Source organism: Neurospora hispaniola (assembly GCF_033458365.1).
Source record: "Neurospora hispaniola strain FGSC 10403 chromosome Unknown B0T23scaffold_1, whole genome shotgun sequence".
Taxonomy (NCBI): domain Eukaryota; kingdom Fungi; phylum Ascomycota; class Sordariomycetes; order Sordariales; family Sordariaceae; genus Neurospora; species Neurospora hispaniola.
The window spans coordinates 377270-393178 of NW_026944406.1; the positions used below are offsets into that span (position 1 = coordinate 377270).

Genomic DNA, 15909 nt, shown 5'->3' on the forward strand with positions numbered 1-15909 from the left:
CTGGGATTTGTGCGATCAAGCACAGGTAGAGGAGATCATGATGATTTTCTGGTTTATTCAAGTGTTCTGGTTTTTGATCGGGATGGATCTTGAGCCAATACGGCGTGTGGGTACCTATGACCTTGCCGCTACAGTCGTTGAGACCAAGACGTTCGGGGTCTTTGGTCGAAATTTTGGCGTATGATGGAAGATGATCAATGGTGTCAGCTTTTTTTTCCCCAAGACTTCTTGGGCTGCAAATAAACAGCCGATGAACTAATTGTCGGGTGTTATAAATAGTTTGGATCCATTCCTAGACTTCGGGCCGGTAAGGCAAGTCATGGTCCGTCTTGAAGGAACATGTCCAAACTTCCAGAATCTGTCAGCAACAGAGTATGGCATCAGACTGGTAACTTTCACATTCACAAGTAGTGATTCCTTGGCGCTGGATGCACGATGCGTTAGTAACGAGATTCACATATTTCCTGACTACGGGAAAGCGCAGCATCAGTCTGGGTGTGAATGTTTCGGGGGGTTTGAACATCAGTCAGCAATTAGAAACTCTAAAGGCAAAGAGAATACATTGACTTACCCAAGGTATGAAGGTGGATCTTGACGATGCTCCCGTATTGTCTCGGCAACCATGAGGAACCCGTGACCGTGTGCTGACATCCCACCTTTCCACTTGGCGTTGTTCCATCTCTGGAAATGAACAAGTTCAAGCCGAGCGTTGCTTCTACAGCCCACATCGAACTAGTTCTGCTCCATGGCAGTGGTTCTTGCGTGAGATCGTGAACCAAACTACACGCAAAGTTGGGAGAAGCGACCTGGCGACGGGAAGTTGCGAAGCTCAAATTTTAGGACCTGAGGGCACCGATCCAATACTCTTCCTCCAATCCCTCACCCACGTGTCACTACCTAGGTACGGTACCTGGTAAATGGCGCGAGATGACATGCAGTAACATCTTGAATCCTCCACGGATTTCTAACACATCGAACCTGGTCACCCCTTCTAGGAAAACCTGGTTCGGGAAAGTAGGGAGGTACATGTACTGTAATTGCAGAAGCGTGCCTCTTGGATGGCAGAAGCTGTGCTCTGTATGTACAGCAAGATGAGAGGTATTGTGTATGGAGCCGCAGCGGTCGATGTAATGCGAACCGATTCAACGTTGGCAGTCGAATTCATCTAGATTCCACTTGCGTATGTCCAACGTAAATCAACATGTAAAAACCGGAATAGACCTGCATTACTTACCTAATCGAGGTCAGGTATATCGTCATGCATCGTTCGACTGTAAATGACGTTCAAAAGTTTCAACATTCAATCGGTCGCCAAAGTGCAACATGCTCAGACAAAGGTCTGTACATTATGCCGACCGCTGTTCATCGAGGTGCTCATGTTCAGTCCAGGGGCAGGTCAACTTTGTTAGGTCTCGTCGCTGCCGCCCGTTCGTGAGTAACGAGTCCTGAGACCATATGCTTGGGATCGTATCGATCCAAAGCGCGAGATGTGAAACACGTAAACAATTTCATACTGTTCGATCGTCTCGATGTCGAGTTGTCATGGGAAGAAGAGGTTGTCGTCGAATTGAGCCGTTGAAGTCACAAGAACTCAGGGTTAGGGGTAATTCTGATGACGGCAGAGCGGGTCCACCGTCTATCCCCGCTGGGCTGCCCTTGGTTCCACCAAATGTGGGGTTAACGCAAAACAGGGACAGGGGCACAGGGCATATTGCCGGCCGCGACCGCCAAAAATTTCTGAGTGGAGAGCACCTCAGCAATTGGGAAGTTTCGAATGGAGGGACCTGCACTCCGAACCTCGACCATCTCGGCAGCACATCTCCAATCCGCGATAAACAATTCAGTTCTGCCTGTATTCCTCCCTCTGCTTGATCGGCTGGGCAAATCGATCACAACCACAACCACAATTCCATCTGCTTAATTCACATACAACCTACATCCAATCAAACCAGACACACACACACACACACAATCACAACCATGGGCATCACCAAGCGCAAAGAAGGCCCTAGCAGCAAGGGCAAGCCCGTCCGACCGTCCAAGAAGCAGAAGGCGCAAGCATTGGCCGCCTACCACAGCAGTTCAGAGGAGGAATCCGACAACGAGCAGCAAGATGTTGAAGACCAAAGCGACGAGGAGGCCGGCACCTCCGCCGTTCCCGCCCACCTCCTCGACTCGGACGACGAAGACCTAGACAACCTCGTTGCCGACGACGGCGCATCCACAGACGAAGAGCAAGCATCCGACTCTGATGATTCCGACGCTGAACAACCATCAAACAAGTCCTCCAAGAAGTCGCAAACAAAACCCAAATTCGTCGCCAAAGACGCCCCAGATTCCGAAGACGACGATGACGACTCCCTAGACGGCGGTTCCGACCTGGGCTCCGACCTCGACGATGAATTCGACCTTGACGGCTCGGGTGATGAGAACGGCAACAGGAAACAAACCAAATCCAAGCGCAACGACCCCGATGCCTTCGCTACCTCCATCACCAAAATGCTTTCCTCCAAGCTGCCTGCCTCGCGACGCGCCGACCCCATTGTCGCGCGCTCCGCCGAGTCCGCAGCCGCCGCCAAGTCCCTGGTTGATGCGGCGCTCGAAGCCAAGGCGCGCAAGCGTTTGCGCGAGCAGAAGCGTCTGGCTTTTGAGAAGGGTCGGGTGCGTGATGTGTTGGTCCCTAGCAAGACTAGGACGTTGAACATCCAGACGGGCGAGATTGAGGAGATTCCGGATGGTAAAGAGGGCGAGCAGACGACGGGCCAGATTCTGGAGACGGAGAGGAGGTTGAAGAAGACGGCGCAGAGGGGTGTGGTGAAGCTGTTCAATGCGGTTAGGGCGGCGCAGGTCAAGGCGCAGGAGGCGGAACGGGCGGCGAGGCAGGAGGGAATCGTGGGCGTGAAGAGGAGGGAGGAGAAGGTTACGGAGATGTCGAGGAAGGGGTTCTTGGACTTGATTGCGAGCGGTGGTGGGGGATTGAAGAAGGGTGGCTTGGAGGAGGCTTAAGGGAATTATTATGGTGTGGAGGGGTGATATCGTTTGTTTGCATATTGTCAAGGTCTAGGCTATTTTCTTATGTACAATCCATGCCCTTGATTTGGGCAAATAGTTGAACAACGTACAAGCTCCATGCCGAAATCTGAAAAGTCAACATGCTCTTGCCAATCCGCTATCTCCATCGACATGAAAATTGCCCATCACAGACATCCGATAAACTCTGCGCTGAACGCCGTCGCCTCAACAACCCGACAGAAATGGAACAGATCTCGTTTTTGTACCATATATATTCCATCGTCCGTCTCCCTTTGCTTTTACACCAAAGTAAATCCCCTTCCCCTTCACCTCTACCATCTTCTTTCTCCAGGCTCATCATCCCTTCCTCGCCTAATATTACCTCCCCCAATCCCATCACGTTTCATGACGTTCGGTCTAGGACTTGAAATCACTAGCCTGCAAATTCCTCGTCATGCTCGGCAACTTGACCACCAACCCATCCAACTCCTTGGTCATGTGCACCTGGCACCCCAGCCGGCTCGTCTCGGTGAGTCCAAACGCCAGATCCAACATGTCGTTCTCGTCGTCGTCGGGCTCCGGCATCCGGTCGTACATGTCCTGGTCCTGCACAATGACGTGGCAGGTCGAGCACGCGCAGGAACCACCGCAGGCGCCTTCCATTTCGAGGTCGTGCGCTTGGGCAATGTCGAGCAGGTTGTCGCCTTCGGAGACGGCGAGGCGGTGGGTTTGGTTGTCTTTGTCGATGAAGGTTACGTAGAGTCTGTGTGGTGGTAGTGTGGTTAGTTGGTTATTGGGGAAGAGAGGGATCGGAGGGGTGGGTATGGGACAACGAGGGGAATGCGCTCAACTTACTCTTCGCCGGGCTTGGGAGGGTCGACGTGGCCGTGCTGGAGAGCGGAAGAGGTGGAAAGCGAACGGCGCGCGGAAGCGGAAGCAGAAAGCTGTGTCGTCGTCGACCACGCGGTAGGCAGACGCTGCGGTTGTTGTGTTCGGAGAGGTGCGGTGGTGGTGGTGGTGGTCTTGCTGTAGCACCGGGCATGTTGTGCGAGCCTTTGGAGGCTCTGCCTAAGAACTCGCGGGGTCGACATTGTGTATTAATTATGTGGGCGCAACACCGGATCGCAAAGGGTGTCCAAAGCGTTGTCAAAGAGAACAATGAAGTGGACAAAGTTGAGGGTGATTGGGAGTTGCCGCGAGATTATGGAGATGGGATCCCAGATCCAATGCGGCGCGCGCGGGAACGGAGTCGTTGGAAGTGGAGGAGACACTTTTCGGACCTGGACCTGGCAATCGGCACCACGAGTCGCAAGAGATGACTGGGATGGGGATTCAAACGAATAAAAAATGGAGAATTATCAATTAACGATAAGTATACACGCCGATCGAAGCTGACATTTCGGCGTAGGTAAGAAAAAAAAAAAGTAGACAACTTCAAAATGTTACAAACCAATGGTTGTTCATGGTTGGAATCCCTTCACTTTCCCAATGTGCTCGGCTCCGAGTATTCAGCTGCAATCCATGACAAACATCAAGCGCCTTCAATGTCCGACAAAGAAACGTGATTCGCAACCCAACTTTCGAGGACTTTACAATCACAAGACGACATTAGAAAGAAGAAATGTGCTCCATCATCCATGTAGATGTTAGGTTCCTGTCTCATGACAATGCGCAAAAAAGCAAACAACATGCATCCATTGTGATCGATCAAAGATTTCTTCACGATCGAAATTTGACTCGACATGTGGTTGCTTATGTAGCTCACGTCAGTCTCGGGGATTTCGGTCCAAAGTCCATCGATGTCATCTGAAAAAGTGACCAGATTATTCCCAATTGCCAGCCGCAAGACAGCTTCTGGCAGCTCCGGCATCAGCTTTCACCTGTAGCAGCGTGTAACTCCCCCGCACCGCAGCGATCAGTAACCGGCCGATAAGAAAATTTACCCATGCACATGCCTCGCCAAGACCTCTTATCGGGCCCCACTATCATGATCATTCCATGCGCTAACAAGTGGAAGTGGAAGCGCCCGATGTTCCCTTGAAGGCGCTGCAGGCACATTGGTTGGCTGCTCTTTCAGTTGGGCCCAGTTGGCGCTCCGAGCCGTAGCGTGCTTTTGCAGGTCCATCCTTCGATCCTTCGACGCCCGAGGATCTTCGCTTCGACTGCTCGACTCCATCTCCATCTCGTCATGCGACTTTCTTTCCACACGTTTGAAATCTGTGAATAGGTAGCGTCTCAGATATCAAGAGCCAATTGATAACAACATGGCGCACCACCACCACGCTGAAGGGGTCATCAACCCCCTCAGACCATACTACATCCCGCCCACCATTGGCGAACCCGCAGTCGAGCCCATGACGGCACCCGGTCCCCATGCCTTCGCCCAGGGAAACGCGACCGACAACTATGCCTCCAAGGCGCGAACCATCTTCTCCGACATCGACATCGACTACAAGGACTACCTCAACGACCAATCGCCCTCGGTCATGTCGACGGTCAAGGAAGTCCTCGACGAGCTGCTGTGGAAGTACATGTCCGTCTTCATGGCTCAGCCCTTTGAGGTGGCCAAGACCATCATGCAGGTCCGCGCCCAGGACGACCTGGGAGGACTGGAGGCCCTCGCGGTAGAGCAGGCGAAGCAAAAGACGGCGACGAACCAAAAGATTCGCATGTATGATGAGGTATGTCCTTCCACACAAGAGTCGAGAAGGTCACGCGAGCACGGAAGAAACATGGTGTTGACTGATCCAAACTGTCAGGATACCCCCTCCCCTTACGACTCCGATTCCGATCAAGATGAAATGGCCTCTTTCTTCACGGCCAAGGTCCCCCACCGACCAGCCTCGCCATCCCAGAGTCGCTCAGGCAGACCCAGATCCCCGAGCCCCGGCGCATCGACCACGCGCACCCCCAGCAAACAAGTCCCAGAACACCAACTCACACTGCGCACGCCCAATTCGGTGCTCGAGGTGATTGCGCAGCTATGGCAGAAAGAAGGAGCGTGGGGTGTGTGGAAGGGAACTAATGCGACTTTTATCTACTCGGTTCTGCAGTCCCTACTAGAGAACTGGTCGCGAAGTCTGCTTAGTGCTCTCTTCAACGTTCCGGACCTGGGCGTACGAGGCGACCTAGACCGGCTAGTCGACATTGCGTCACCATACCCATGGGCGTCACTTTTCGTTGCTGGTGCTGCTGCCGCCATCACCGGCCTCATCCTCTCTCCTCTGGACTTGGTCCGGACACGGTAAGATACACTCCCCAAACCTTTCTCCCTCCAGAACAACAAACTAACATTGACCAGCCTCGTCCTAACTTCCGTCTCTCGCGGCTCCCGCCGCACCCTCTCCACCCTCCGCGCCCTCCCCTCCTACCTCTGCCCCGCCACCCTCGTCATCCCCACCGTCCTGCACTCCCTCATTCATCCCGTCCTCATGCTCTCCACACCCCTCGTCCTCCGCTCGCGCTTCATGATCGACCGCGAAGTCTCCCCCGTGGCCTTTTCCATCGCCAAATTCTGCTCCTCCACCGTCGCTTTGTTTATCAAGCTACCCCTCGAGACCGTCCTCCGTCGCGGCCAGGCGGCCGTCCTCAGCTCGCCGCAGTACGTGGCTGCGCTGGAGCCCAAGGTGCCGACTGTCACGAAGAGCAGAAGGGCGGCGGCGGCGGGCGAGAGGGGTGAGGATGGCAGCGTACCGCAAATGGAGACAATCGTCCCGCTGGGCAGGTACAATGGGTTGTTTGGCACAATGTATAGCATCGTCAATGAGGAGGGGTCGCATGCGGCGCCCATGACGGCGGCGGCCAAGAGGAAGGCGGCTGCGGCCAAGAAGAAGGGCGATGCGACGGTGCCCCAGGTGGTCTATAGGCGGGGACAAGGGTGTGATGGTCTGTGGAGGGGATGGAAGGTTAGTTGGTGGGGGTTGGTTGGGTTGTGGACGGCGGGGGTTATTGGGGGTGGCGGTGATGCCGGGGAGTTTTAGGCCCATATATGAGGGAGATGAGATGGTCATGGGGAGTTGGAATGGTGTGTGTGGGAAAAACAAAAGAAAGAGATGGTGTTTTGCATAGCCGGATAAGTTGAAAAAGGAGGTTTGTTGCTATTATCACAGAACGGGAGACAAGGAGGCTGGTTTCATTTGTACTTCTGGCGTTCAAAGGAGCTTAGACTGAGTGGCTTGTCGTTGGAAGGCAGGCGGGCAGGCAAGGTACATGGGTTCAAGATCCCCTCTCAACATTTGTTTTCTTTTTCACGAAATGACGGATGTATGGAGGGTTGAATGGGCGGGAGGCGCCGGTGATAGTTTTTGGCACTATATATGTATGTGATATCCCTAACATTTTTCTTTTCGACGTTCCTTATCCCTTCACCATCTTGAAGTTGAAAAATGCATTGGACGCCCACAGGTCTTTTTTTTTTTTTTTTTTCTTTTTTTCTTCGTTTTTTTCATGATCATTTTTCTCTTCCTTCGTCTTTGGCAGATAAGAAGGCTTCTGTCGCACGAAGAAAGCCGCAGTAGTGAGTGATGACAGAAGAGAAAAGGACCGCACAGCCATCCCGTCGGTTATCACCACAAGGGCCACCACGCGGCAACTGGTGACAAACACCTACGAGCTGACAACGTTGGCATCAAGGCGACCAACGGGATCGATGTCATCACCCTCCCTCCCTCCCTTCCGTCCCTCCCGTCCCGCTTACTTGGTGAAGCGGTACCTGCCACTCTCGCATCGATACTTACCCTAGAGGTACCAATCAATATTTCCGCCATTCAGCTCGATCGGTTGTTTCCTGCATTGGACTTCCATCTGATGGTTTGACATAGATACGACTGACTACCTCTAGTCGGTACGCTAGACCACTCAAACCACCACCACGGCCGACATGCTAAACTTTCGTGGAATTTTTATTTCTCTGCGAATCTACAAACCACAAGCTTTGATTGTTTGCCAAATGATGGGACGGACAATCCGTCAAAACAAAAGCGGGGTAGACATCCTTTATCCTTCATCCTTCATTCATTCCCGGGTGGTCAGGTCCGGGCCGTCGGCTTCAGTTGTTCTGTTTATCAAACGTCGATGGGTGGGTGGGACCCACCCGTCATCGTCAGCGGAGGATCGGCCGAACCGTTAACGATGGATCGTTCGGAACTTTTACAAACACATGCAGGGGTCTGGTGTGATTGATCTACACTACGTGATGGTGCCGACAACGGAAGGGGGTCGTGGATGAATGGCTCCCGTTCACTCCCATCACTTTCATCTCCTTCTTCTCTTCGCATTCACTGTCGCCTCACTCATGCTTTCTCTACCTAACCTACCAATGATAATATCTTGTTTTACATCCTCTCTTGAAACACTGTTTTTTTTTTTTTTTTTTTTTTTTTTTTTTTTTTGTCTCTTTGACTTCAGTTCCTAGCGCTTCAGCCACGTCAGCTTTTCTTGTGATTCGGACCTGACCCCAAACTTCATCACCAACTGGACTGTCTAGACCAAAAGGATTGTTTCACCTTCGTCCGGTCTTCTTCCGGCTGTCTTCCTGACTCGAGCAGTTTGTCGTGGTTATTAGCAGCCCAGGCAGCAGCAGATTTCACATCATTCAAGGGGGCGGGACCAGATAACAAAAGGACGGAGACTGCCATCAAACAACTTCCACCTTGAAGCTGAGTGCCGCTTTACGCATTCACCAACCGGTATGCCTCTTCACCTTACGACCAGTTGACTCACGCGCAAACAGTCACGTATGACGGACGGAATTAGTCAGTCACCATCTTGCGAGTCACCCACTGACGAATTATCCAGCTGTTTCCGGTGAAGAGTAGAATCGCAGAATCCAACCTGTCAAGGTCTGGTCCAAAAATCAGACTGGATAGTCGTAAACTGGAAGCATAAATTCTCACCGACTAAATCGTCCGTCCTCTCCCTCCTTGCAGCATCAACGAAAAACAACACCAAAGCGATCATCGATCAACAGCCAACAAGTCCATTAAAGCAACCAACAAACTACGTACCTACATAATCCAGACCCCTCATAATCCACCAAAGGAGTACCAACCATGTTCCGCCAAAACCCAAACCTAATCCAACCCCCCCTCACCCCGCTCTCAACCTCCCGCCCTCCTCTCTTCCTCATCCACGACGGCGGCGGCACCATCTTCTCCTACTACTGCCTCTCCGACCTGCACCGCCCCGTCTACGGCATCTTCAACCCATGCTACTCTACCAAATCCACATTCGAGGGCGGCATCCCCGAGATGGCCAAGACTTATCTCAATTTTATCATCGAGACTTTATTTGGAGACGATCAATGTGACGGAAAAGTCAGTTCTCCTCCAAAAAGGGATGCAGGAAAAGAGCTTAGTAGAGAGCGGGACTTGATTCTAGGCGGGTGGTCACTTGGCGGCATGGTTTCCTTGGAAGTATCCAGGCAAGTTTTGGATTTCAACGCTGCAGAGGTTGCTCAAGCGGTCAAAACAGGAAAGAAAGCAAAAAAGTTGAATGTCCTGGGAATCATCATGATCGACAGCATGAACCCCGACCAGGCCTCCTTCCCGCACAACGTCAAGATTGCCAACCCGAATGCTACCAAGATGCAGTGGGGCCCGCATACCAAGCCGGAAACCAAGGAGGCGGTGCTCAGGTGCTTCCATGAGGCGAGACGCATGTTGGCCTTCTGGGAACTGCCGACTTGGCCACCAGTCGCAGATGCTGATGGGGATGGTACTATCAGGACTAGTCCAATGGGACCGCCGCCTGTGGTGCTGTTGAAAGCCAAGGAAAATGTCCCGCTGCAAGAGCCGCAGGAGGATGAAGAAGAGGTGTCGAGGACGGATGTGCATAGGGGTGATGGACAGTTGGGGTGGGGGAGTTATCATGAGGGAATGGTGAGGAAGGTTATTGAAGTGGAAGGACATCATTTCAATTTGTTTACGGAGGAGAGGAGAGCAGAGCAGGTGACGAGGGGGGTGAAGGAGGGCTGTGAGATTTTGGAGAGGTTGTGGAAGCAAGGGAAGGTGTGATGGGGCATGATGATGATTACATGGGTCAGTTGATGCTGGTACGAGGGACAGGATTTTGGGGGATCATGGAGTGCGGACAACGGCCATGAGGAGGAGAGCAGCCTTGAGGTGAAAGGAGGAGAGCGTGAAGAGGAAGACGGAGACCATGAGGGCAAGATGAAATGGCGCAAGGAGGGGGATTTGAGAGGTGCCAGAGAGAAGGCGTGAGACTGTTCAAAGGGCTGATCTGAATGGAGCACAACGCGAAGGTTACCGCGAGGCAAAGACGATCAGTCGACTTGATGGAAAAATAAGGGGCGAACTGAGGAAACCTCAAGGCCCGTAACGTGATCGCGGAAGATGGCACGTCATTCAGGAGAAGGGAGTTTAATCCGTCGGATCTCTAGAGGTACCTACCTAGATGCACTGTTAGGTACGTACATGGCAACTGCGAGGTCGAGTTGGAGGCGGCTAGAGGTACCTACCGTACAAACTCGGGAAATTGGCAATCGTCAATCTCCTCTTTGAGCGCCGGTGCAGGACATATAGGTAGGTACTTATTCAGGACAAACCCGATTCTGTACATGAAAACGCACGCAAGTTACCGTGGTGGGCAATGTCCTCGCCTGCCTGGCTCTGAAAGAGGAGATTGGCGGTTGCCAGTTTCGCGAGTTTCTACGGTATTTTGGCAGGCATGTACAAATACCTCAGCTGCGATGTAAGCACCCTGCACGAAGTAATCCATCGTAACTGCCTGCCTACCTCTACCTCTGCATCCACCAGACCTCCAGTTGGGTGCACTCAATCCTTAGTTCCTTCCGCTCTTACACAGCACGACATGGGCACAGGGGCACCGACTCTGACTGTGAATTGGTGGGCGACGAGAGGGCTAAGTGGAATTTACCGCATAATGTGCTGTTCTCTCCATCTTTCTCTTTTGCGTTCAATCATCTTTTTCCGCACGAATATGTATCTCTAGAGACACTTGATCACCTCGCGCCACACACTTCAACCACAACCGACACACTCTTGCTCCTTGTACCGTTTTGGCCTCGGGATCTTGAAGGAATCCGACTCCTGCATTGCAGATGTGCCTCAAACGACAAGAGTCCGGCCATGCGCGCCCTTCCATATCGACAAGTCTGGGTGTTGCATGGCGGCGCCAGCGAACATTATTACAAACAGTCCTACCAGACATTGGCTACATCATCGATACAACACAACCAAGTTCACAATGATATGGCGTCATTGGGAGCCCATTGAGGGCAGTCACTCCATTGTGCGCTTCCAATACCCATGACTTCGAATGCAGAACAACGTTCTGCTGTCGCAGAAAGGGCGGGTATGCTTGCTGAATGAAGCAGCTCCCGTGGTCCCGATACATCAGGTTATCGTATGTGCTGAAGGGTCAACAGCAACGTTGACGATCCCGGGATGTTCCCGGAACGATGCACTTTGCCCATGTGCTCCATATAGGTACGCTACATTTCCGCCCAGTTCCGTCCTATCGTCCGAATAGCTCCTGTGGCATGCTAACTTCCAAGCAGACTGGAAGTCATGTTCGCTAGACCAAGTCAAAAGGCATTGTGACTGGCGTACGGTCCAGCGCTGCATGAGGGCTCTTGACAACTGTCAGACGCAGATGGCAACAGCCTCGACCCTGTATACCTAGGTATCTGGAATTCTGTATTTGCGACAAACACTGATAAAACTCGGGCAGTCTTGCATAAAGGTCAGAACAACCTAAGCCGTGACAACTGAGGCTTGATCACCTCCCAGCCCTCTGGTTCGCCCTGCCTTGTTACCTTAATGTAACCTGGCTCGCGAGCATCACGAACCAGTCGAGGACCTCGACCTTCCCTTCCGCTCGAGTCTTCCTCCATTGAGTGCGCTCTACCTCTCCTAGCACGGACGGTATCACATCGTACCTCCTTGCCGTTGGTGTGATCATATTGCGCCGGCTCAAGGCGGCAGCGATCCCACTGTTATAGAGGTAACTCACCTCTTTCAAGTCCAACAGGAGGATTCTGTCTCTTAGGACTTATTACAAGACACTCACATTACCGGCAAGTTTGGTCGCACTACCTAAGGCTGTGGTTCACTTATGCTAATTGAGTCTCTAGAGCCTACCGCACCGGGCTTCTCAATCAGGGAGGGTGCCTATACCTGTGGTGTAGCTTCATCCCGCTCACGTGGTTCCGTAGATCCTTGTGGTCTAAGATAACATGGACGAAACAAATTTCCGAGCACCAGCCAAGGGTGCTGGCAAGCCTGGCAATGTCCAAGTCGTCGTGGGGTTTCTGAAATCCCAAACTATGAACAATCCGGGACTCCATAGCTCTGAAACTGAGCTGCGAACCCCCCGTCTGGGAAGCAGCATTAACACAGTACCCCCTCAAGCACCAATCGAGATCGCGCCAATGGATCACAACTGGGACAAGGCTGGCGACGTTAGAGGCGTCATTATGTACTTGCCACCAAGACATGGAATTCAACGCAATCTGCATGACCAGATTAAGGATATAGGCGATAAAGTGTTCGGTCATCCGGTTGTTATTCAATCCATGGACACGGAAAGCGTCTGTATATTTCCGGTTAGTCTCTTCCGTTTCTTCTTGGTCTCAAGTCACTCGTACTCCCGTGTGATTTAGTCCTTGGAACATGGGACTCCAGTTGGGCAGCCCATGCTGACAGTATGCTGTCGCTCAGATCACCAGTCACGGCAAAAAGGGCCCTTATAGACCGGGAAGACCCGGCGTGCCCAAGCACAAGGATTGCTTGCCCATCCCGCTTGATCCAGAGCTTCGCCGTCAGGATACAGATCTCTCTCTGGATCTAGCAGGTGGCAGGGAGACACTTCTAACACCATCAGGTGTGCGAATTGAGAAAATGTATACTGTCCCTTACCAGTCGCTGAGGTACTGGCATGACGCGAAAAGCATTTCGACGAGCCCTAGGCTCACAAGACAATCATATGGCAAGATGGTGAGGGTTGCTGATGAGCTTGCCAGGAAATTGAAGGTGATGAGAAGCCCCAATTGGCGAGCTAATCCAACTGCATCGCCACCTGAGATGGATTCCACTTCGGACTTCATTGAGAATCAAGTCATGTCTGAGCCGGCTGAGAGGAACAAAATTTCGGGCAATGGGTGGGAAAGAGGCTCGTCTGCGTTGCGCCCCCGGATGGACTCCGATGTGGAAACCAACGGCTCGAGTCCTCTCACTACCGCGAGCACTCCGACCACGTTGAGCACTCCGACCACTCCGGATACTCTCACTACCGCGAGCACTCCTACCACGTTGGGCACTCCGACCACCCCGGATACTCTCACCACCGCAAGCACTGCTGACACGCCGATAACTCCTTTGAGCTTGCCTGACTCTTGTACGGCAACACCTACAATCCCTTCTTCTCCATTGCCTTCACTAGGTAGACATGGACGTACTTCCAATGTTGCTAGATCATCCAAGCGCCTAGTATATACAAGAGCGGCGCTTTTACGATGTCGCGGGGAAGCCATACCTGATACTTCAAGTAAACGGTGACCGAGGAAGAGTTGGGTCAAAAACGATATTGAGGCATGTCAGGAGGAGGACGCGGCATCAAAGACAGCTTTAATTTACTTGTGGAACATATTTCAGGCGTAGAGGAAGGTTCAAATACGATTTTATTGCTATCGGCTTGTGTTTGGACAATTGACGACAACGCAACAAGTCCTCATTCACTTTGATACTGACTGCCTCATAGATCACGAAGCGCTATACCCCCCAGCCCATCATCAAAAACCACAATATGCGCCTGTCTCTGCCTCGGCATCGCAACTACCTCTCTACTCACCATTCCATTCTCATCGAAAGTTGTGAAATCAACGCAGGGGACATAGAAATGAGCGATTGATCCGAATCCATGGACCATGAGCGTTTCAAACCATCCTTCACATTTGCCACCTTTTCCTTTGACACCCTTCTTTTTCCCATCGGCATCATCATCTTCATGTTCCTCTTCCTCCTCTGGAATGCCACTGGCGAACATGACAACCTTCTTTCCTTTCTTTTTCTTGCCTCTGAATCGCATTCCTTGGAGCAGCCCAACGGTTTCGTCTTGGTTTGCATGGGGGCGCTGATTGTTGTCGTCGTCGGAGAGGCTGATGTATCGCCAGCCAGTGGAGCCGGCGAAGGCGAAAGAGGTGGAAGTGCCCGTAGCGATGGCGGTGCCGAGGAAGTCATCGTTTGTTACTTGGGGGGTCTCCGAGCTGTCGTCGTCGTCCGGTAATCCAATGCCACTGTCGGCAGAGCGGTCCCTCTGCCAGAACCTCTTCCCATTTCTGTTTCCCTTTCCTCCTCCCTTTGTATCCCTTCCGATATCATTCCCTGCGGCAGAATCACCGTCCCCAAACCGTCCACCGATACCACCACGACCCTCCCCCTCCTCCTGGTCCTCCGCGGCGCATCCATCCACGCCATCGCCGGCCCCCGCCCCAAAGAAACCCCTAAGTCCTCGCCCCAGCAAGCCTCTTCCGATAAACTTTAGCAATGGTCTCCGGATTCGGCCCCGTAAACGCCCCAGCCGCAATGACATCTCGCTTTCCGATCCGGATGAACTGCACGGTTGTGCCGCTTCCTTCGGCTCCAGGGATCGCTTCCCGTACGGCTGAGACAATGTTCTCGTATTCTTCGTCGGACAAGCTGCTGCCGCCGACGAGCAAAGCGGTGGGAATGTGTCGCTCCGAGGGCGAGCGGTTGGTGTTGGAACCTAGACCGGAGGAGGGCACGATGGAGGTGTCGCCTGAGAAGAGAGCGGGAAGCTCGTGGAGGGCAGTGGAGAGGGAGAGAGACGTGTGGACTACTTGGGGGGTGTTAGAGTCTGTTGTTGGCGGAGGGAAGGATGAGAAGCTGAAGAAGAAAATAAAAGATATGGGAATGACCAGTGACTAGGTGGGGAGAGAAGAGAAGAGTGAAAAGCGGGGAAAGATGAACTCGGGTTGGGAGATCGGGAAGGGGGGGTATGATGTCAAAAGAGAAAAATTGGCGGACATCAACACCAACGCCAGCTTGAGTCGGTGAATCCCTCAATCGGCGATCAGAAATGAGACGGGACTACAAACCTTCAACATCAGGTAACATTTTCTCACTGACAGCCGCAGCCATCTTGGGATCGCGGCCATAAGTGGCGACATAAATCGGCTTCTGCTGCTGCTGGTTGTCGGCCATGATGGGCAAGATATATACCTCTCGAGGTACCTTTTCCTTCCTGGTATACGGTACTATCGCTGCTACTGGGATGTGTGGTGTCACAACAGGACGCCAAAACTATACCCTGCCTGCCGTGGGCTTGGAACGAACTGGGATTTCGACGGGAGTGGGAGAACTAAACTTGGTTCCTGTCAGTATGGGTTCAATTTCACGGCTCTCTCCGTCAGGGCTGTGGATAACGACTGGGTGACTGGCAATGGAGATGGATGGTGAATGGTGAAGGGAGTAAGGTAATGAGTGGACTGTATGAACGGGCAACTTTGGTGAAACACGAATAGGGACCAAAGGCAGTGGTGTTGGGAAAGTGCTCTGTGTAAGACGGAAAACGACATGGGGGGACAAAGGGCACAAGAGGACAAGGGGACGCGTGAGAGTGTAAGACACACATACATGGGGTTGGGTTGTTTTCGGAACAAGAAGAATATGCTGTGTGATGTTCTGGGAATCTGTTGTGTATCCTTTTGCGACGGGTTGGCGACGGTGTTTGCGACAGAAGGAATTTCAGTGAGACCGACTGACAAGCTTACAGAAAGACTGGTTGGACCAGGATAAAGGCTGGAGACGGACAAGGACTGATAGTGAAGTAAGTTCACGGCACAGCAAGGTTTTGAGTCTTTTCTGATAACGACGAGGGAATGGGTTTATTTATACC

At 52.4% G+C, this 15909-nt stretch overlaps 8 protein-coding genes across 8 annotated transcripts; 4 read left to right on the top strand and 4 right to left on the bottom strand.

The window, feature by feature from the left end:
• Window positions 1–317: 317 nt before the first annotated feature.
• B0T23DRAFT_400538 (uncharacterized protein) lies at window positions 318–1260 on the bottom strand (the record flags this gene model as incomplete). The annotated part of the gene is made up of 6 exons (XM_062838495.1): window positions 318–358; window positions 473–491; window position 542; window positions 572–681; window positions 979–1075; window positions 1235–1260. 6 exons carry the CDS (start codon window positions 1258–1260, stop codon window positions 318–320), a joined length of 294 nt encoding a protein of 97 aa, XP_062696437.1.
• A 503-nt stretch (window positions 1261–1763) lies between these two features.
• On the top strand, window positions 1764–3236 carry B0T23DRAFT_1956 (Rrp15p-domain-containing protein). Its single transcript, XM_062833289.1, has one exon. It carries the CDS (start codon window positions 1981–1983, stop codon window positions 3004–3006), a length of 1026 nt encoding a protein of 341 aa, XP_062696438.1. The 5' UTR covers window positions 1764–1980; the 3' UTR covers window positions 3007–3236.
• A 193-nt stretch (window positions 3237–3429) lies between these two features.
• Window positions 3430–4103, bottom strand: B0T23DRAFT_400540 (2Fe-2S ferredoxin-type domain-containing protein; the record flags this gene model as incomplete). Its single annotated transcript, XM_062838496.1, has 2 exons — window positions 3430–3775; window positions 3868–4103. The coding sequence occupies 2 exons, from the start codon at window positions 4101–4103 to the stop codon at window positions 3430–3432; spliced, it is 582 nt and encodes a 193-aa protein (XP_062696439.1).
• A 1038-nt stretch (window positions 4104–5141) lies between these two features.
• On the top strand, window positions 5142–6992 carry B0T23DRAFT_348527 (mitochondrial carrier domain-containing protein; the record flags this gene model as incomplete). Its single annotated transcript, XM_062836013.1, has 3 exons — window positions 5142–5693; window positions 5772–6256; window positions 6314–6992. Exons 1-3 carry the CDS (start codon window positions 5277–5279, stop codon window positions 6990–6992), a joined length of 1581 nt encoding a protein of 526 aa, XP_062696440.1. The 5' UTR covers window positions 5142–5276.
• Window positions 6993–9062: 2070 nt separating this feature from the next.
• On the top strand, window positions 9063–10615 carry B0T23DRAFT_433722 (Alpha/Beta hydrolase protein; the record flags this gene model as incomplete). The annotated part of the gene is made up of 2 exons (XM_062840462.1): window positions 9063–9971; window positions 10077–10615. 2 exons carry the CDS (start codon window positions 9063–9065, stop codon window positions 10230–10232), a joined length of 1065 nt encoding a protein of 354 aa, XP_062696441.1. The 3' UTR covers window positions 10233–10615.
• A 2278-nt stretch (window positions 10616–12893) lies between these two features.
• Window positions 12894–13550, top strand: B0T23DRAFT_400543 (uncharacterized protein; the record flags this gene model as incomplete). Its single annotated transcript, XM_062838497.1, has 2 exons — window positions 12894–13249; window positions 13346–13550. The coding sequence occupies 2 exons, from the start codon at window positions 12894–12896 to the stop codon at window positions 13548–13550; spliced, it is 561 nt and encodes a 186-aa protein (XP_062696442.1).
• Window positions 13551–13746: 196 nt separating this feature from the next.
• B0T23DRAFT_305699 (uncharacterized protein) lies at window positions 13747–15215 on the bottom strand (the record flags this gene model as incomplete). Its single annotated transcript, XM_062834327.1, has 3 exons — window positions 13747–14529; window positions 14582–14850; window positions 15110–15215. 3 exons carry the CDS (start codon window positions 15213–15215, stop codon window positions 13747–13749), a joined length of 1158 nt encoding a protein of 385 aa, XP_062696443.1.
• Window positions 15216–15355: 140 nt separating this feature from the next.
• On the bottom strand, window positions 15356–15873 carry B0T23DRAFT_368607 (uncharacterized protein). Its single transcript, XM_062836456.1, has one exon. The coding sequence runs from the start codon at window positions 15647–15649 to the stop codon at window positions 15389–15391; it is 261 nt and encodes an 86-aa protein (XP_062696444.1). The 5' UTR covers window positions 15650–15873; the 3' UTR covers window positions 15356–15388.
• Between the last annotated feature and the right edge of the window lie 36 nt (window positions 15874–15909).

Excerpts from the sequence above, each read along its gene's own strand:
- B0T23DRAFT_1956 (XM_062833289.1), top strand. The coding sequence starts at position 1,981 with ATGGGCATCACCAAGCGCAAAGAAGGCCCTAGCAGCAAGGGCAAGCCC.
- B0T23DRAFT_368607 (XM_062836456.1), bottom strand. The coding sequence starts at position 15,649 with ATGTATGTGTGTCTTACACTCTCACGCGTCCCCTTGTCCTCTTGTGCC.